The following is a 21,884-nucleotide window of genomic DNA, read 5'->3' on the forward strand; positions in this document are numbered from 1 at the left end:
TATATATATATACATATATATATATATATATACACACACACTACATACAATGCATGTGTATATATATTATACACATACATACATAGTGTGTGCGTGCGTGTGTGTTTGTGTGTGTGCGTGCATGCGTGCGTGCGTGTGTGTGTGTGTGTGTGTGGTTAGGTATATATCTGTATCATCTGAATTTCTGCGAAGAATGTAAGTTTCAACGAGAGAAAATTGAAAACCTGTTACTTTCGAAAACAATATCTTGCATGCTAAGAGGTCGACTGTGCCTTTCAAGTACCAGTTATGCACTGGTGTCGATGTTATCGACTTAATCCCTTTGTCTGTCCTTGTTTGTCCCCTCTATGTTCAGCCCCCTGTCGGCAATAAAGAAATAAATATCTTGCATGCTAATTGTTCTGGATCGATTTACCGAAACTCCCTTATCCTTCTCATCGCCATAAATGCAATGAGCAAGTGATGACTCGTCGGAAAACTATGAGTTAACGACGCTATTCCTCATCATTTTCCCTAGCAACACAATGAAATAAAAAAAATGCAAAACAAGAAAAACATCTTTCCTTTATTTTTAATGTAAGAAAAACTAGTAAAAAAATACAATAAAAAAAAGGAAACAGCTAAGTAAGAGTAGATAACTCTCATACACTAAGGACAGATAACTCATAGTAGTAAGCAACCGAGGAGACACGGTGTCAGAGTCTGGAATTGGGAGCAAATCGGCACCGGAGATACCAATAATAATAACAGTCATCAGTCAAACAACGACAATGTGGTTTATATACTTTTTAAGCTGGCTTGGTCTTTTGTTACAGATCTGTTTCATTTCCTTATCAGTTGGTCAGTATATATATCTTTCATTTATTATATTTTCTCTTCGTCGATTTCTTTTTTTTTTTTGCTGTTGCGTAAGTTGAAAGACGGATTCGGTGCGAAGCATTTGAGATGCGAAAACATCATTCTTGAGGCTCTAAGCTCCATTATTTCCCCCCCAATTCTTATTAAATATTCTAAAATCAGTGTTTTCTATATCGCTTTCTCTCTCCATTACATACGATTCGTATAAAAGTATTAACTTAACTACGAAATAAAAGAGAAAAAATTAAGTGATTCGTCTTGAAGAAGATTCTTACCATCTTTGGTTCTCAATGATGCTGACCTCAGCTAAATTAAAACACTGACACGTTAACATAACCAAATTAATACATTACTCATATACATTTAAAGAGATAAAACGAATTCTATAATTAGAAGAACAAACCTGACTCCGTAACTTCTATTGTTTTTTATTTGTGGATTTCTGACATTACACTCTTCACCAAAATAAATCAGTTACAGAAGTCTGCTTCTAATTATCTCTGCTATCTGAATATATTTATATTCTGTTCAGTATATACATATATATATATATTATATATATAATATAATATATGTATATATATATATATATATAATGTGTGTTATTATATATATATATATATATATTATATATGTATGTGTAATATATGTATATTATATAATATGTATGTGTATATATATATATATGTTGTGTATATATATATATATATGTATGTGTATATATATGTATATATATATATGTATGTGTATATATATATATAATATATATATATATATATATATATATATTTGTAACTTGTGAGTGGAATTTAATGAAAGGAATCTGTGCAGGGACCCGTCTTTGTGTTCGTGTATATGTGTTATGCCCTATATATATATATATATATACTGTTGTACCTGGGGAGGGTCATTCTTTTTTAGTGCCTTATATTTTAACACACTCGCCGGTAAAATTTCCACTCTACTCATTTCCTTCTTTATTTTTCTAAAATTTTACCGGTGAGTGTGTTAAATAATAAGGCACTAAAAGAGAATGACTCTCCCCAGACACAACAGAATATGCTTCAACACACGAATTCACATAAAGAATCTCGCAAACCAAATCCAAAAACGAAATATATATATATATAAAACAAAAATTGGAAAAAAGAAGCAGACTGCAAGTTGTAGAGTATTATATAATCTAAATAAAGTTAGGTAAGGCCGGTTTATCCCATAACTATATATATGAAAAAACGTACACGTAGGACAGTGTGTGTGTGTGTTCATTTCTGTACTTGTTTACACCAGGCTAAAGATCAGTGGTGGATGTTGTTTATGATGTGTCCTCCATGTCTCGTAACGTAGCGCTTCGAAAAACAGAATCGTTAAAATGATGTGTCAGACAGAGTTGTGTATGATCCACAAAAGGAAACAAAAACAAAAAAACAATACCCTTCTCCTTTCTCCTTCCGCAAAACCCCTCGAACTGAGGGAGAAGACTGACAAAGGGGTCGGGGGATCGAATGAAATACTCTCTCTCTCTTTTACTCTTTTACTTGTTTCAGTCATTTGACTGCGGCCATGCTGGAGCACCACCTTTTAGTACTTATTCTATCGGTCTCTTTTTGCCGAACCGCTAAGTAACGGGGACATAAACACACCATCATCGGTTGTCAAGCAATGCTAGGGAGACAAACACTGACACACACACACACATATAAATGACAAGATTAATTAAAAAATTTTATGATGATATTTAATAAACCGATGATAATGATGGGGGTGCGAGACGAGTGTGACCCCACAAACCACGTTCCCCCACTGATCCCTTTATGAGACCTTTGTGTTCTCCCTTAAGCCGGTTCATTCACTCTCAACAGGCCAATTTATTCCGTCTTTTCTCGTTTATACTGATTGGCAAGCGTTTCCTCTCCAGCCTTATTTTTTTCTTTTGACTGTTCCAGTATGACCGCAACGCGAAGACAAACCACTAAAAACATGTCTGTACCATTGTGTGTGTGTGGTACAGTTGACTATAAAGCGTAAAATATAGACGTCTCTATGACGTAAACAATAGAAATGAGAAAAACTGTGTTGGTTTACGTCGACAATCAGTGAATATAAACAAACATTTTGGACAGAACCCTTCGTCACCGGCGTCAAAGGTTTCTTATGTTCCTCTGCTGTTTCCTTTTTGGTGCAGGGACAAGATGCTTAACCGCTGTTGTGCTCACTTTTGGGCCATCATAATATTGTGAATGCAGTGAGTCATGCTATGAAACCTAAAAAACCCTCGTAACGCACCATCGAATCTTTTAACACGAGAGATATGTCATTATTAAGCAAGCTTGTATACACACACACTCACGCACACCTGCACAGTGAATTGCTGCTATAGTTTAGGCCCCATGTCAGTCCTGATCGAGTAAACCTGTGATCAAAACCATTCCGGCCTTGACCTTCCTGTCTTTTTGAGCACGTCGCCCAACACGTACTGGAATGATTTGAGGGGCATTTGACTATTATTCTTTGTAAGTCAGACGATTATTTAAAGGCTTCCTTGTCGGCTTAAATCAAGACATGTGGAAAGGTGCCGTATTTCAAACCCTTCCTGTTTAATAGCACATGGGGGAATCCGACTTGAAACATGTGCTAAGAATGATCGTGGTGTTACATGATATAACGTGTGGTTTCTTTCTCTGTGAGTGTGTGTGTGTATGAGAGAGAGAGAGAGAAGGTACTTCATTTCAGGTATTTACGTGGGACAGTAATTCAACCTCAGTCAAATTTCCTCTCTTTCCCCTCCCCTCGGGAGATAGACGACAAAGTTCAACATGGCAACGTCTGAACTTAAAGACGTGAAGTACTAAACTTTGGACACCGTAATATGGCTCTGCAAAATCTGCACCTTCTCCACCACCACCACCATATAAGGGGAAACTCTTCATGGACGTCTGCCTCCTAGAAATAGCAGCCAAATCATGCTTTTCTACTGTGTTTCCCAAACTTTTCACTATCAAGTACCAGTTGCATTTAAATACATTTTCCCCATTGATCTCAGATTATTGAAAGGTCTGTCTACTCAACAAATTGTGAACTCAGCTCACAGACCATCAGTACTTTCTTTGTAGACCCTTGGTTGGGGGCTGCTGCTCTCTGCTATCTTAAATAAGGACACATTAGACAATATACTTCCTGATGTACAAAAGAGATGGGACAATCTAAGCAGCCAGTGATCATACTCCATAGGACTGACCTAGGGCTAAATAATAGCAACAACTACAACACATACACAGGGAATGTGTGTGTGCATACCATATTTGATGGTAAAAAGATGCACAGACATGATTGACACCCTCCATTTTCAGGAATAATGGTTCCAGTGCATCAAAGCATGTAATAAGTAAAGCAATCTAGCAGTACTTTACAAAGCGTTATAGCACAAATAATAATAATAATAATCATTATAGAATCAAGTAGAAGAGACTATCCTATGGTAGTGAGCATTCTGAGTTCAAATCTTGCCTGGTCATCTTTTTCAGGGTCAGTAAAATAAAGTATCAGACAAGTACTTAGTCAACGTGATCCAATTATCTTATCTGCCTAAAACTGCTGGCCTTGTGCCAAATTTTTGAAAACAAAATTACTAATTATTGTTATTATTTTTAAGGCGTTGAGCTGGCAGAATCATTAGCACGTCACACCAAATGCTCAGCATTCTGAGTTCAAATCCTACCGTGGTCCACTTTGCCTTCCATCCTTTCATCTTTTCAGGGTCAATGAAATATAGTACCAGTTGAATACTGGGGTTGACAAAAGTTTCAGAGCTTGTACCTATTATAGAAAAAAATCATCATCATCATTCTTGCAAGGCGCGTCAGGTAAAATGCTTTGTGGCATTTTATCCATCTTTATGTTCTGAGTTCAAATCCCTCCAAGGTTGACTTTGCCTTTCATTTCTTTGGAGTCAACATAATAAACATACTAGTTGTGCACTGGTGGGGGTGGGGCAATGTAATCAACTATCCGCCTCTGCTAAGATTTCAGGCTTTGTGCCTAGAGTTAAAAGTATTATCATTATTATTATTATCATCATCATCATTATTATTATACTCTTGTATTTTTCTCCATCACAACATATGAATGAGAAAAGAAGAGCGGCGAGCTGGCAGAACCGTTAGCACGCCGGGCGAAATGCGTGGCTGTATTTCGTCTGCCTTTACGTTCTGAGTTCAAATTCCACCGAGGTCGACTTTGCCTTTCATCCTTTCGGGGTCGATAAATTAAGTACCAGTTACACACTGGGGGTCGATGTAATCGACTTAATCCATTTGTCTGTCCTTGTTTGTCCCCTCTATGTTTAGCCCCTTGTGGGTAATAAAGAAACAGATGGCAAACTGGTAGTGGGAGTGTTTCAACTCTGTGTGTGTATGTAAAAGGGAAGTATGTGAACGTTTGTATGTGTGAACCAGCGTTCTTTCAGAGTGTCAGTGTGGTAAGTAGCTTGCTTACGAACCTCATGGTTTGAGGTTCAGTCCCACTGCGTAGCACCTTGAGCAAGTGTCTTCTACTATATCCTCGGGCCAACCAAAGCCTTGTGAGTGGATTTGGTAGATGGAAACTGAAAGAAGCCCATCGTATATATGTATGTGTGTGTATACGTTTGTGTGTGTCCCCCGATATCAATTGACAGCCGATGCTGGTGTGTTTACATTCCCGTAACTTAGCAGTTTGGCAAAAGAGACCGATAGAATAAGTACTAGGCTTACAAAAGAATAAGTCCTGGGGTCGATTTGCTCGACTAAAGGCGGTGCTCCAGCATGGCCGCAGTCAAATGACTGAAACAAGTAAAAGAGTATTACCATCATCATCATCCCACTCACCCCAACATTCCATTCGTAGCCCAAAAAATAAAATGTTTTTTTCTTTTTTCCATTTTTGTCTTGCAGCTGCTGGTCTTTATTATCTTGCTGAACTGGTGGAGGAGTACACAGTTTTTACAGCCAAAATAATCAAATACATGATATTTGTAAGTTGCTTTTTACTAAACATCATCCATTAATTAATCTATTATTGTTTCTTTTCACCACTGTTGGTAGTGATGGTGGTGGTGGTGGTGTTGTTATTGTTGTTCCAGATATCAGCTCTGGTTGAGCACTCATGTTGTTTTTGATGATCAGCCCTGATCTGTTGGATCTATAGTCAAAGACATTCCATTTGTGACTGTCACACTTTTTTTCCAAACCATGGCTACATTATTCTCTTCTTTTCAAAAAGGGCAAGGTGTGATCTGAGGAGAATTTGGCTGCTATTTCTGGCATGTTAAATGACCATGTAGAGGCTGCCTTGTAGATCATTGTGGTAAACTTTGTCAGAGACACCATTTGCATGGTAAAACAATCCTTAAGTTAGTGTTAACAAATTTGATGTAGCAAGCATAAAAATTTCTAATGTCAAATACAACATTTGCCCAATGACTAATATTATTTCAATTCTTTTTGGAAGAAAAGAGATAACTCTGTACATGCTTCAGCTTTATTAAACCTCCTTAGACAAAACATTTTCTTCACTATACTTCCTGAAGTAGTGCTGAGAGAATCACTAAGCAACATGTAGATATGAAATATTAATTTAGAGTTTTAGGGCATTTGATTAATATTTGCTGTTATTGTTTAACCCCAGGCCAACCCTAATCTAGCATGTATATGATCAAAGACTTTCCAGCTGTGACTATCCCTTCTTATTCTCATTTCCAGAGATTGTATTCTAGAATTCCATTATCTAATCATCCAGTGTGCTCTTCCATTTTTTTAAAGATGACAAAGTGTTATTTGAGGGAGATCCCAGTTCCTATATCTAGCAAATGAAGCACTTACATAGAGTCTTCCTTATTAGATTGTGGACTCTCAGTTATCTGTTCTTTGTCTTCTACAGCATCTTCATCTTCTGTTTCCATAAATGGAAGTCCACAACTTAAGAGATGTCCTGGACCCAACACTGACCAATCAGCTTCTTCCATTCACCCCTTTTTTTTCCCACATTTTTATTATTATGGTTATTATGCCTTCAGAGCACCCTCCTCCACTGTTTATTCAGTCACTTAGATAACAAAAGCTTTCAACTATTTCTTAGGAGCCTCGTGAGCATATAGGAAAAAAATTTATGAATAATTTTTTGGCTAGTATTAATATGACGGTGCCATAGAAAGGTACCCATATCAGTGCCACATAAAAACACCTGTGCCGGTGCCACATAAAAGCACCCTGTACATTCTGTAAAGTGGTTGATGTTAGGAAGGATGTCCTGCTGTAGAATCAATATCAAAACAGACAAATGGAGGCCAGGCAGCTCTCCAGCTGGTCACCTCCTGTCAAATAGTCCAACCCATGTCAGCAAGAAGGAGGAGGAGGAGGATGTATAAAATGAGGGGCATAAAGGGGAATAACTTAAATGAACCAATGACATAAATTTCCTCTATCAATCAACATCAATGGAAATTGTAGCTGTGATACCAGTGCCAGTGGCACGTAAGAGAACCATCTGAACGTGGCCGTTGCCAGCGCCACCCCGGCTGGCCTCCGTGCCGGTGGCACGTAAAAAAGCACCATTCGATCGTGGCCGTTTGCCAGCCTCGTCTGGCACCTGTGCAGGTGGCACGTAAAAAGCACCCACTACACTCACGGAGTGGTTGGCATTAGGAAGGGCATCCAGCTGTAGAAACACTGCCAGATCAGACTGGGTCTGGTGCAGCCTTCTGGCTTCCCAGACCCCAGTTGAACCGTCAAACCCATGCTAGCATGGAAAACGGACGTTAAACGATGAGGATGATGATGATGACTCTATGATTGTCTCCCGCTCCCCTTCTCTGCCTTACTGTATCGCTGCTTTCCGCCACCCTGTCTTTACACCCAGGTTTGCACCAGTCACTGCAATCCCCACTCCCTACTCCTGGGTATACAACCTGTCACAGATATGTGTATTACCTTACTTAAAGACGATGTTACCTTTAAAATGCAGTTATTTACTATCTTCTGGTAGATAAAAATTTCTCATAGAATGATTAAACCTTGGTGAATATTGTGACAACACAAAGCATCACAGCTACAATTATGAGTTTCGTATCCCATTCATTATTCTCTCAACCGCTGGCAGAAACGTTAGCACACCGGGCGAATGTGTATCCGTATTTCGTCTGTCATTACGTTGTGAGTTCAAATTCCGCCAAGGTCGACTTTGCCTTTCATCCTTTCGGGGTTGATAAATAAAGTACCAGTTACACAATGGGGGTCGATGTAATCGACATAATCCCTTTATCTGTCCTTGTTTGTCCCCTCTATGTTTAGCTCCTTGTGGGCAATAAAGAAATAAATATAAACACACACACACACACAGTGGTATTCCCCTAACAATTTTGAGAATGCAGTAAAAGAGGAGGGAATTGTGAAATCATTTTTTAAAAATGTTGCCTTAGTGATACCATTGATGGTGTGTGGAACAAGTTATTGTTAGAAGAAAATATTAATGGTTTGCATTATATTGCAGAGAATTCCAGTAATATGAATACCAGCAAAGAGGATAACTGTTCTGGCTTTCAGGATGCTGGTTTACTTTGTTTCAAAAATAGGGATTAAATACACTTACATGTTATTTTTATAGTTATCACACTTTGTCATTAATTTTATAGCCTACCCATTGAAGTAGCTATTGCTATTAAAATGGCTGAACATTTTTTGTTGTTGTTGCTCACAGGGAAACAGTATTAATTAAATATTTTGCTTTGTCTGCATATACTGTATCTGTAGGAATTCTGTCACATTTATTCTACTTAGCTGCTTACTTAACTCTTTTACTCTATTACTTGTTTCAGTCATTTGACTGTGGCCATGCTGGAGCACCGCCTTTAGTCGAGTAAATCGACCCCAGGACTTATTCTTTGTAAGCCTAGTACTTATTCTATCGGTCTTTTTTGCCGAACCGCTAAGTTACAGGGACGTAAACACACCAGCATCGGTTGTCAAGTGATGTTGGGGATACCCGTATTTCAAAGGGCCAGCCTTGTCACACTGAATCTCCCCGAGAACTACATTAATGGTACACATGTTTGTGGAGTGCTCAACCACTTGTCCGTTAAATTCACGATCAGGCTGTTCCATTGATCAGATCAACTGGAACCCTCGTCGACACAGCCAACAGAGTGCCACACAGTATATAATTACTGGATGTTATTTCATGCTTGATTCCTATATATATTGTATTTATTATCTCAAAATCATGCTTCTCCTCTAAAACTACTTCAGTCCTTTGTTAACAAAAGTGGTCTTTGAGTGGTTTCTGTTGATAAACTTTGCCTCTGTTTCAATTGATACCCAAAATAATGAAGAATTTAGTAAAATAACTTGGTCGTTCTTAAGCTGATGTTTAGAAAATAAAAACCCTTTCGTTACCATATTTATTTTGTAATGCTCTGTGTTTCTTTCAATTACTTTAAATATAACAAAGAATTTAGTAAAATAACTTAGTTATCATTCAGCGAGTGTTAGGAACATAAATTGTGACTAAGGTTTGGTGGAGGAATGAAAACAAGACATTTGTACTACAGAGCCAGAGCCAGTTTCAGCCGGGTTGGTAACGAAAGGGTTAACATGAAATTTTGATAGGAAAGTTTTAAATTAAGTTAAAATTGTAAGTTTTATATCACAGAACCAGAGTAAATTTCAGGCAGGTTGGTATAAAAATGGTGAAAATACCTTTCACTAAATGCCTGATTAAACATAAGAAAATGTTCTCTTCCCCACAAAGAATCCTTGTAAGTCTGGTGGTGGACGTTGTATGTGAAGTATTGTCTTATATGCTGGTAATTGAAATTTCTCTTTTGGATCAAGGAAAAACCTAGTGGTGGTTGTTAGCAACTCTCAAAGAAAAAGGGAGGCAATTTCATATTTTTGAGAAATTAAACTCTTAGCTATCAACTGTTCTCTGCCCGTCTGTAGAGCTTATTGAAACAACCACCGCTATATATATACATTATCAGGCAAGATAGTGAGGGGCTCTCTACATAGCTACTCTGCATGCTAGAAATAGAAGTCACATCTTTCAAATCACATCCTACCATGGTATATTTCTTTTAAAAGAAAAAAACAGAAAGATCATATTGGATAAAGTAATCTAAACGATGGGATGGTGAGGAGTGGAACACCTTTTCATCATAAGTCTACTCAGTGAGAGTAAACCCAGGGTTTTATAACAACCAATAACAACAACAACATACATTTTCAGGGTTTTTAGTGGACAATCGCTGTCCTTTTCATACTCAGACTCAATTCCAGGATTTGTAACATTGGTTTCAAATTTTGCCACAAGGCCAGCAGTTTCGGGCGAGAGGGTAAGTCGATTACATTGACCCTCGTGCTCAACTGGTACTTATTTCATCATCCCCAGAAAGACAAAAGGTAAAGTTGACCTCGAGAGAAATTGAACTCAAGATGGACGAAATGCCGCTAAGCATTTTGCCTGGTGTGCCGACAATTCTGTCGACTTACCCCCTTCAACATTTACAACATATTGGTTTCAGATTTTGGCACAAGGCCAGCAATTTCAGGGCAAGGGCTAAGTTGATTACGTCGACCCCAGTACTCAACTGGTCCTTATTTTATCAACCCCCAAAAGGACGAAAAGCAGAATTTGAACTCAGAATGTAAAAACAGACGAAATACCTCTAAGCATTCTGCCAGCTAACCACCTTCAACATTTGTAACATATTAACCAGGGCTGTGGAGTCGAAACAAAAAACTTCATCTCTGACTCTGACTCCTCTATTATCAGTACCTCCAACTCCTTTATTATCAGTACCTCCGACTCCTCTATTATCAGTACCTCCGACCCCTCTATGTAATTGTGGTCTATTTTACCATATTCTAATTCCCCCTTAATTCTTTGCGACTCTGACTTCCCCTTAATGCTTTGTGATTCTGACTCCACAGCTATGATATTCTTTTCTACTCTAGGCACAAGGCCCAAAACTGGTCTTTAATTTATCGACCTCAAAAGGATGAAAGGCAAAGTCGACCTCAGCGAAATTTGAACTCAGAATGTAAAGACAGACGAAATACTGCTAAGCATTTCACCCGGCATGCTAACATTTCTTATTTCTTTATTGCCCACAAGGGGCTAAAGATAGAGGGGACAAACAAAGGGATTAAGTCGATTACATCGACCCCAGTGTGTAACTGGTACTTAATTTATCGACCCTGAAAGGATGCTAGGCAAAGTCGACCTCGGCGGAATTTGAACTCAGAACGTAATGGCAGACAAAATACTCCTAAGCATTTCGCCCGGAGTGCTAACGTTTCTGCCAGCTCACCACCTTTCCACATCTCTGATATTAACAGACTCTATTGCTTCCTTTATACAAGTAACACTTCATATGTTCTTTATTTATTTAATTCTCTGCAAACATGTCCCCATGTAATCACTACCTAACCATCCACTCTCTTATATATCCATGTTCTCTGTCTCTCCATTGTAGGCCACCACAACTGTGTATTTATGTCTGCTGTTATTTGAAGAGTTTCCTTTCATGATGATACTGTTCGGTTTAGTCTCCTGCCTCACACATTTCTTACTTTTAAAGAGCTTCCCTTATTTCGTTTTGAGCTCACCTACTTTTATAGCATCAATTGGTAAGTGGACACTTTGCTTCTCTTTGATATTTTATTCTGTCAGGCACAGAACTTAGCGACCAGCTCACCACCTTTAATCCCTTCTATTATAGGCCCCAAGGCCTGAAATTTGGGGGAAGGGGACTAGTCAATTACATTGACCCCAGTGTTTCACTAGTACTTAATTTATCGACCCCCAAAAGGATGAAAGGCAAAGTTGATCTTGGTGGAATTTGAACTCAGAATGTAGCGACAGGTAAAATACCGCTAAGCTTTTCGTCCAGCGTGCTAACAATTCTGCCAGTTCACCACCATAATAATAATCCTTTCTACTGGGAGCACAAGGCCTCAAATTTGGGGGAAGCGATTAAGTCGATTACAATCACCCCCGTGCATAACTGGTACTTAATTCATAACTGGTACTTAATTCTCTCTTTCCTACTGCATCTTGCAGCTCACTTGCGACGGACCAGCGTCCCATCCAGGTAGGGAACCTATACACCAAGGAAACTGAGAAACCAGCCGCTATGAGCCGGGTGTGGCTTGAGAAGGAACAAACAATGATAATGATAATAATTAGGGTTGAGTTTTGCATGTGTCTATTTTCTCAGTGCTATGTCTTACAGGTTTTCTCTTTCTTCATTCACAGTCTTCATCTTTATCAACCACTATTATGCCTTCAGCTATTTTGCCACAGTCTACTATACATTTGGCGAGGTAAGTAGTTCAATTCTATTCATGATCCTAACCTTACGCTTACTGCCACCTGCTTCGTTAATTTAACAAAATACAAGGTGGTTGTCTTTAAATGTCTTCTGTTCATGGCTGTGCAATTAAGAAACTTGCTTGGCAAACCAGATAGTTTCAGGTTCAGTCCCACTGCATGGCACCTTGGGCAAGCAACTTCTACTATAGCCCTGAGCTGACCAGTGCCTTGTGAATGAATTTAAAAGGAAACTGTGAGGAATATATATATAAATATGACATGTTTCCTCACAGTTTCCTATTAAATATATGTATATATATATATGTATATATATATATATATGATGATGATGATGATATATATATATATATATATATACATCATCATCATCATCATTTAACATCCATTGTCAATGGGTTGGATGGTTTGACTGGGTTGGCACGCTGGAAGGCTGCACCAGACTCCAGTCTGATTTGGCGTGGTTTTCTACAGCTAGATGCCCTTCCTAATGCCACCCACTCCGAGAGTGTAATGTGACATATACACTGGTATATGTCACAACTACAATTTTGCTCGGCTTGATGGAGGCTTTTTCTCAAGCATGACATAATGCCAAAGGTCCTGGTCATTGCCTCCATGAGGCCCAACACTCGAGAGGAACTCAGCCACTTTGCTTCCATATATACTCATATATATATACATTATATCCTCATCACCATTGATTAACATCCATTTTCCATGTTGGCATAGGTTATATATACATACTTATTTCAGCACTCTTTTTGCCAAGTTACTAAGTTACAAGAACATAAACACTCCAACACAAGTTGTCAAGCAATGATGGAGACAAACACAGATACAAACACACACACACACACACACAAACACATACATATATGTCGGGCTTCTTTCAGTTTCCATTTACCAAATCTACTCACAAGGCTTTGGTCAGCCCAAAGCTATACCAAAATGCAAATATATGGGAAACTACCACCTGTGTCATCTCTTGTGAAAGGTAGGAGAGTCCAGTTTGCTGGACATTGTTGTAGATCTGAAAAAGAAGTAATTTCTACTCTTCTCTTCTGGAAGCCATCTACTCGCAATACCAGAGGGCGCACACTCTCCTACCTTCATGTAATCTCCAGGGATACAGGCATCCAGCAACAGGACCTCCGTAATGCCATGATGGACCGTGAAGTCTGGCGTAGCATGGTAAATTCCATTGTCTCGACAACGGTCGAACAATGATGATGTTGATTAGACTGAACCCAGAACCATCTGGTTGGGAAGCAAGCTACATACCACACAACCTGGCCTATTTTTTACTTTCTTTGTGGTTTTAGATTTATGTCAGAAACTATTATCTGTGGTATTATTGCTAATTTGGTTTCGTCTCTCATTTCAATTTCTCTGTTTTTCCCTTTCAGGTTCTTGGTTATTTCACCATCTGCCTTTGGTTTGTTCCATTTGCTTTCTTTGTGTCGCTGTCCGCCAATGAGTATGTCCTTCCAACGGTGTTAGAAAACAGGCCACTGAATACCAGAGGTTTGTACCACACTCACACACGCATGCACATACATGCATGTGCACATGTGCACACACACATACACACACACAACAGGCTTCTCCACAATTTCATTCATAAAGTACTGTTCAATGCAAGGCTATAATAGATTCTTATTGAAGGTACCACACAGCAGGATTGAACCTGGAACCTTGCGTTTATGAAGGGGTCATCTTAATCACACTGCCATGCCTGCACTTATACAAGCAATCATTCATTACATCTATATCTTTATACACACACACACACACACACACGTGCCACATAAAATAGAGCCAGTCCACTCTGTAAAGTGGTTGGCATTAGGAAGAGTATCCAGCTGTTAAAACCATGCCAAAAGCAAACAGTGGAACTTGGTACTGTCCCCAGGCTAACCAGCTCCTGTCAAACTGTCCAACCTATGCCAGCATGGAAGATGGACTTTAAACAATGATGATGATGATGACGATCATCATCATCATGATCATTCATCATCATTAAATGTCTGCCTTCCATGCTGACATGGGTTGGACAATTTGACAGGAGTTGGCCAGGCAAAAGACTGCACCAGATTTCTGTGTCTGTTTTGGCAAGGTTTTAATGGCTGGATGCCCTTTCTAACACCAATATATGATACATGTCTATATCTATCTATCTATCTATATATATATATATATATCAGTTGAATAAAGTTAAAACATGGTCTGGTTTGCATGTTTTTTATTATGGTATTTTAACATTAGAAAAATAAAGTTGAATTAGCACTCTCATACATAGTATAATCATCAGATTTCAAATGTGTTTAACCCTTTTGTTACCATATTTCTGTTGAGATGCTCTGTGTTTCTTTCAATAAATTTTAAATATAACAAAGAATTTAGTAAATAATTTAGTAAAATAACTAAGCTACCATTAAGCTAGTGTTAGGAACATAAATTGTGACTAAGGTTTGGTAGAAGATTTTAATTCAGTACTTATGAAAACAGGACATTCGTACTACAGAGCCAGGGGCGGTTTCAGGCAGGTTGGTATCAAAATGGTTAACTGACAGTTGAGCTCTTAACAACTTTAGTACCTCTCAGTACTTCAGTACCTTTTGTCGGAAATTACAGCTTGTGGAGTTTTTTACTGATAAAAATAATGAGAATGACGAATCCTTTATGGATACATAAAACTACTGCATCTAGATCAGTTCGTTGACATCCTCTCCAGATTTCCACTGAGGCATAATATCAATGTCAGACTAAACATTTCAAAACTAGAAAAGTCTGCCCTTATATGTCTTCAAAATGACAACACAATTTTCAATAAACAAGCAGTAAAGGGGTGGCTTTATTATAATGGATACAGAATATTACCCGAATCTAACCGAAAATCACTTAAAAGTTATAATATTCTACCATGAAATATCTTCAAATATTGACCACCGCATCATGAAAAAACTCAATTATTTAGTTTAAAACATTATAACTCCCTCACCCCTAATGAAATGGACTATATTGCGAATTTTGAGTCGAAATCCAGCAGCTTCTATGGCTTATCCAAAATACATATGACAAAAGAAATACAGAACACTACAAAGGAACAAGGTTGTGAATACATAAAACTACTACAACCAAAAGACCTTAAATTACTAAGACCCTTTATAGCTGGTCCAGCCTGTCCTACACATCGTCTGAGCAACCTCATTGACATTATCCTAAAACCACTATGTAGTCACATACCCAGTTTCATTTGGGGTGACATCAATTTCCTCTCACATCTGCCCAAAACAACAGAATCCAATTCACTGTTAGATTTGATGTAACAAACTTATATACAAACATTCCACATGATTTGGGACTTACTGCCATAAAATATTGGGTCGAGAAACATAGAGATGCGATCCCCAATAGATTTATTGAAACCTTCATATTAGACGCCGTCAGCCTCATCTTCAAAAACAATACATTCTTTTTCAACCGAAAAAACTACCTCCAGGTTCGAGGCACAGCTATGGGAATTTAAATATAAACAAGTTACAGAATATCGGTACGCCTGGCAAGCCGTGATGTTTAAGCTGCATGCAGATTGGTCAAAAAGGTATTCTAAAAATTCAACTTGTTGGAATGTTCTAAGAGGTACTAAAGCTGTCAAGAACTCAACTGTCAGTTAAACACATTTGAAATCTGATGATTACTCTATATATGAAAGCACTAATTTAACTTTATGAGCATTACGAAATATTTTTTTAATGTTAAATGTTAAAATATCATAATAAAAAACATGAAAACCAGACCATCTTTTAGCCTTATTCAACTGATATATTATTCTATACACATTCACACAAATTCAAAACAAAATATATACATATATATACATACATATATATATATATATATATATATATAATATATATATATATCTTTCTGTCCATTAGTTTGTTTCTACATCTCTTATATATCTCTCTGTCTCTACTTCCCCGCCTATTCATACTCTCTTTCTATCTACTTACCTCTTCTATACACATCAATCCACCCCTTCTCTCTTTCTCCATGTGTCTGTCTTTCTCAATTTGTCTATCTATCTGTCTGTCTATCCATCTATCTATCTATCTATCTATATCTATCTATCTGTCTGTCTATATATCTATCTATCTATCTATCTGTCTGTCTATATATCTGTCTATCTATCTATCTATCTATCTATTTGTCTGTCTGTCTATCTATCTATCTATCTATCATCATCATCATTTAACGTCTGCTTTCCATGCTAGCATGGGTTGGACGATTTGACTGAGGTCTGGCGAACCAGACTCCAATCTGATCTGGCAGAGTTTCTACAGCTGGATGCCCTTCCTAACACCAACCACTCCGAGAGTGTAGTGGGTGCTTTTACGTGCCACCAGCACGAGGGCCAGTTTTGTGGTACTGGCAACGGCCACACCCAAATGGTGCTTTTTATGTGCCACCTGCACAGGAACCAGTCCAGCGGCACTGGCGACAACCTCACTCGAATATTTCACATGCCACCAGCACAAGTGCCAGTAAGGTGACGCGGTAACGATCACGCTTGAATGGTGTGCTTAACGTGCCATCGGCATGAAGTCCAGCTTGTTGCTCCGGCAACGATCTCACTCGTATGGTACTCTTAGCACTCGAACTATCCATCTATCTGTATCCATATCTACCTATCATGCCTCCTACTTTCTCTTTGTTTCTATTCCAGATGACAAAGACATGGATGTAGTCAGCAATTACTTCAACCGACGAGGTAAACGCTACGGTTTGCTGTCCTTCTTCAAATACGCCCAGGAGAGCATTCTTCCTCAACGAGTGAAGAAGCAGTTCTAAGCTGCAGAAACCCCCCCATCCCTCCCCCCACTGTTCCCTGCCAACACTACACTCACCCACCCACCCCCTCCATCCATTCCCCCCACCCCTCCCGACACACACACACACACAACCTGGAAGGTGAGTCCCCCACTCTCCACTTTTTGCTGAGTCTGCCCTACCCTTAACACTGGTTTCTTTTGGGTGATTGCCTTTGTTTATGACAATCACAAACATCACCACCGCCAACGACAACAACAACAACAACAGCAACAACAACAGCAGCAGCATTGCTTGCCACCAACACCAACACCACCACCGCCACCTGAACCACAACTTTGACTCGCATCACACCTAACACCAACATCGCCACCACTACCATCATCAATGCCACCACTAAAAAACTACCACCAGTACCACTGCTAGCAACAACAGTTACACCACCACCACCACCACTACCACTAATGCAACTACCAATGCCACCTCTAACGTTACCAGCAGCATTACCACTACTAACATCACCACCACCACCACAGCTATCACCAACCTTACCTCTAATACTACAACCAACACTGCCACTACCTATCTGTCACATGGCATCACTTCACTCTCCACGTACCCACCTGCCCGCCCTTGCTGCCACAAAGTTTACCTCAATAATGTCAACTCTGCCTAATTATGGCCCTCTGGTAAATAAGAAGTGAACTGTAACCATGACCACCACTACCTAAACAATGTTATTACTCTCGACATTAGGTTGTGTGTCTGTCTCAGCCTACCATTAGCCCACCTTTCTTGTATGCGTCTACCTGTTTATGGGACAATCAGTTGTCCATAGTGGTCGTGGTGGTGGTGGTGGTATAGGTAATGGCTTTGTTGATAGTGATGACAGGGACGATATCAGTTGTGGTGGTGGTGGTGTTGGTGGTGAAGTATTGAGTTGTATCCAATGTAGAGGTGGTGGTGTTACTAGAGTGGGTGTGGTGGTGATGGTGGTTCAGCAGTGAGCTGGCAGAATCGTTAGCACGCCGGGTGAAATGCTTAGCGGTATTTCATCTGCCGCTATGTTCTGAGTTCAATTTCCGCCGAGGTCGACTTTGCCTTTCATCCTTTCGGGGTTGATAAATTAAGTACCAGTTATGCACTAGGGTCGATATAATCGACTTAATCCATCTGTCTGTCCTTGTTTGGCCCCATGTGGGTAGTAAAGAAATAGGTATTTCGTCTGCCGCTATGTTCTGAGTTCAAATTTCGCCAAGGTCGACTTTGCCTTTCATCCTTTCGGGGTTGATAAATTAAGTACCAGTTATGCACTAGCGTCGATATAATCGACTTAATCCATCTGTCTGTCCTTGTTTGGCCCCATGTGGGTAGTAAAGAAATAGGTATTTCGTCTGCCGCTATGTTCTGAGTTCAAATTCCACCAAGGTCGACTTTGCCTTTCATCCTTTCGGGGTTGATAAATTAAGTACCAGTTATGCACTAGGGTCGATATAATCGACTTAATCCATCTGTCTGTCCTTGTTTGGCCCCATGTGGGTAGTAAAGAAATAGGTATTTCGTCTGCCGCTATGTTCTGAGTTCAAATTTCGCCAAGGTCGACTTTGCATTTCATTCTTTCGGGGTTGATAAATTAAGTACCAGTTATGCACTAGGGTCGATATAATCGACTTAATCCGTTTGTCTGTCCTTGTTTGTCCTCTCTGTGTGGTGGTGCAGGTAATACTGCTGATGGTAGTGCTGGTGGCAGCAGCAGCAGTGGAGTATTGAGCTGTGGCCATCATGGTGGTGGTGGTGGTGGTGGTGGTGGTGGTGGTGTGGTGGTGGTGGTGGTGTTTGTGGTGTTGTGTAGCTTCAGTTCTGCAGTCATTGAACTGTCCTGTAGCACTGACAGGGTAATTGGCCAAGCCACTGGATACAACCCACAGAAATCTGTTTTCCCAGTCAGCGCTTTAGGCATGGGTGATGATGGTTGCTGTTGTCTAACCCCCAGTCAGCTCTGACTAAAGAAGAACTATGTTCAGAGGAATTCCAGCCGTGACCATCCCATCATTTTTTCCCTACAAACAAGAAGCCCAGCACCATGTTATCCAACATAGCTGGTTGTGATTTGATGGATATTTGGCTACTATTTTTAGCAGGTCAAGAAACCATAGTAGAGCTGGTTGTGATTTGATAGATATTTGGCTGCTATTTTTAGCATGTCATGAAACCACAGTAGAGTTGGTTCTGTTGGAGATTGCAGATGCTGCAGGTAATGGTGTAGTAATGCTCACATGTGATGCCAGCAGTACTGTGCTAACAGTTTATAGTTGCTATAGCAACACTTCCATATATCTCAGAGTTTCCCATCCACTCCCTCTTCCACCAGCCCTTTATTCCCATGCTGCCATCTACAACCTTGAATCCACTTCTTCAATGACCCAGTTCTCGCTTTGTCCACTTTTCGATATACTGACCATTCAAGGTTGTCCCACAGTCAGTAAGGTGAATTGCCACCAAAGTGACCAAGAGTCCAAGTTATTCCCCCAGCCATGCAACATTCCTCTTTTGCCAACTTGACCGACATCCCAAAATATTCCTCCAGCCCCTATTTTACACAAAGCTGACCTCCAGCCCCTATTTTACACAAAGTTGACCTCAAGCCCCACTGTCTGAGAAAACAAGGACACATTGAACAATCGTTACTAAGTTTATTTCAACAGATCTCCTATAGAACTTAGATCCAGCATTTTGAAAGTGTGATCACATTGTTTACATAGACATATTCTTATACAAAATGTCATAACTTTCAGTACTGGCTCTAATTTCAAAAAGAAAATCTGTTAAGATAACTTAAAAGTGATTTAATAGCACTGCTAACACAAGCTGAATACAATATTGACTTATAAAAACCGTTGAAGTACTTGGTAGTATATTGTGGTTGCATAATGCAATACCAGCTATTGATATGTACATACCAGTTGCCAGGAATGTAATATGTAAAACCGGTCCATCCAATTGTGTTATGCTTTTAAATTTAGTGGCTATTTAAGCCATGTTTGTGGACAGTCAATAGGTTGAATGTGGTGCTGAAGAGGAAGCAATAACTCCTGAAATGTGCATATACACCAATTACCTGTTTTTCTATCTTCGATTGCATTGTTTACATAGATGTATTCATATCTGCAGCATTATAGTGCTGGCTCTAAATTCTATAGAAAATCTGTAGAGATGCACTTAAAAATCAAAACAACACACTGCTAACACAAAGTAAGGTACAATATTGACTTGTAACCCTTTAAATTTACATGGTGGTATGTTATGGTTACAAAACAATGTCCCTACCAGCAATTAACAGTGACTAATGAACTCCTTGGTACACGGAGTCTTGGTCAAACACAGGATGGTCTCAGCTGTTCCATTTTTGACCAAAGGCTTGCTGCATCAGAGCAGTCCTGGGCCAAAACAATAACAACAACAACAACAGCTCCTTCAGCTCAGGTCCCATGAAAATTACTATACCCGCCTCCGTTCTCTCCACACACCCCACACCCCGGTTCAGCACAATTCCCACCAAAGCTGATCCATGGCTCCAATTCGTTTCCCCACACCTAAAACTGACCACTATATACCCCCAGTCTCACTTTGACCCTGGCCCGTTTAACAGTGATGTGGACATTGCTTGAAATTTCGGGTAGCTTGCTATGCACCCTCCTCTATCCTGGCGTCCCTTACGTTTGGCAAATTGCCCTCTTGACCAATGCCAAAACTTCCCAAAAGGACAGTGACACCACTGAATAAACACTTGTAACAACAACATTGATATGAAGACTTTATCAACACCATGTGACAAGAAGGGCAGCAGTTTCTGCTTTTCCAACAATATTTTAATGCCCCCACCCACATCACTGTTAACACACACACACATACACACACACACACATATATATAAGAATGTGCATACATACACAAGTATATATAATATATATGAATGTATGTATATATGCTATATTTATATATAATGTAATTGTGTATAAACAAGGAATGTGTGTCTGTACATACATATATATATATATGTATGTATGTATATGCATGTATGTATGTATATATACACTTGTGTATTCATTTGAGGCTGATTAACTCTGTCACTACTCCTACTCAGAGATTCTTAACATGTGTGATCCTACAGGGCATAGATAAAAAAACGTTTGATTATACAAGCGTGTGTGTTTGTATGTGTATATATATATATATATATATATATAATTTTCTGAATGTTTATGTATATATGTAAATATATATCTTTATGTTTATATATATATTTATATATATGTTTGTTTATGTGTGTGTATCTATATATATATATATAATATATATATATGTATATATATATATATATGTATGTATATATTCGTTTTGCAAGATTCCTGATGTGAAATTGTGTGTTGAAGCAGATATTGTTATATTTTAGGATGGTCGTTTTACTTATGTATATTTTTTGCCAAATAGACATACGCACTTTTGTGTATGTGTGTCACATACACATATACACACACACACACACAAGGACATAAATGCATGTGCACATAAAGATACACATCTTAGAAGAACAGAATAGAGTGAGTGGAGCAAGAACACACATGGAAATGAAAAGTGTCTCTGAAGAGGTCACAGATGTGTGACGAAAGATTTCCGCACAATGGACATAAAATAAATAAGACCAGTAATAAACGAGTGAAGAAAAAATATATATACATATATATATAGTGCATGAGTTATTTGGCAAAAAAAAATGAATAAAAAATAAATAAAATAACCATCCCAAAATACAACAATATGTATAT

The 21,884-nt window shown here is 38.9% G+C and overlaps 1 protein-coding gene across 1 annotated transcript; it reads left to right on the forward strand.

Moving 5' to 3' along the window:
- The first annotated feature begins 653 nt into the window (after positions 1–653).
- LOC115219175 (protein TEX261) lies at positions 654–17,085 on the forward strand. Its single transcript, XM_029789283.2, has 6 exons — positions 654–840; positions 5,790–5,869; positions 11,366–11,519; positions 12,148–12,215; positions 13,632–13,749; positions 16,955–17,085. Exons 1-6 carry the CDS (start codon positions 771–773, stop codon positions 17,077–17,079), a joined length of 615 nt encoding a protein of 204 aa, XP_029645143.1. The 5' UTR covers positions 654–770; the 3' UTR covers positions 17,080–17,085.
- Positions 17,086–21,884: the final 4,799 nt, after the last annotated feature.

Source organism: Octopus sinensis, linkage group LG14, assembly GCF_006345805.1.
Source record: "Octopus sinensis linkage group LG14, ASM634580v1, whole genome shotgun sequence".
Classification (NCBI taxonomy): domain Eukaryota; kingdom Metazoa; phylum Mollusca; class Cephalopoda; order Octopoda; family Octopodidae; genus Octopus; species Octopus sinensis.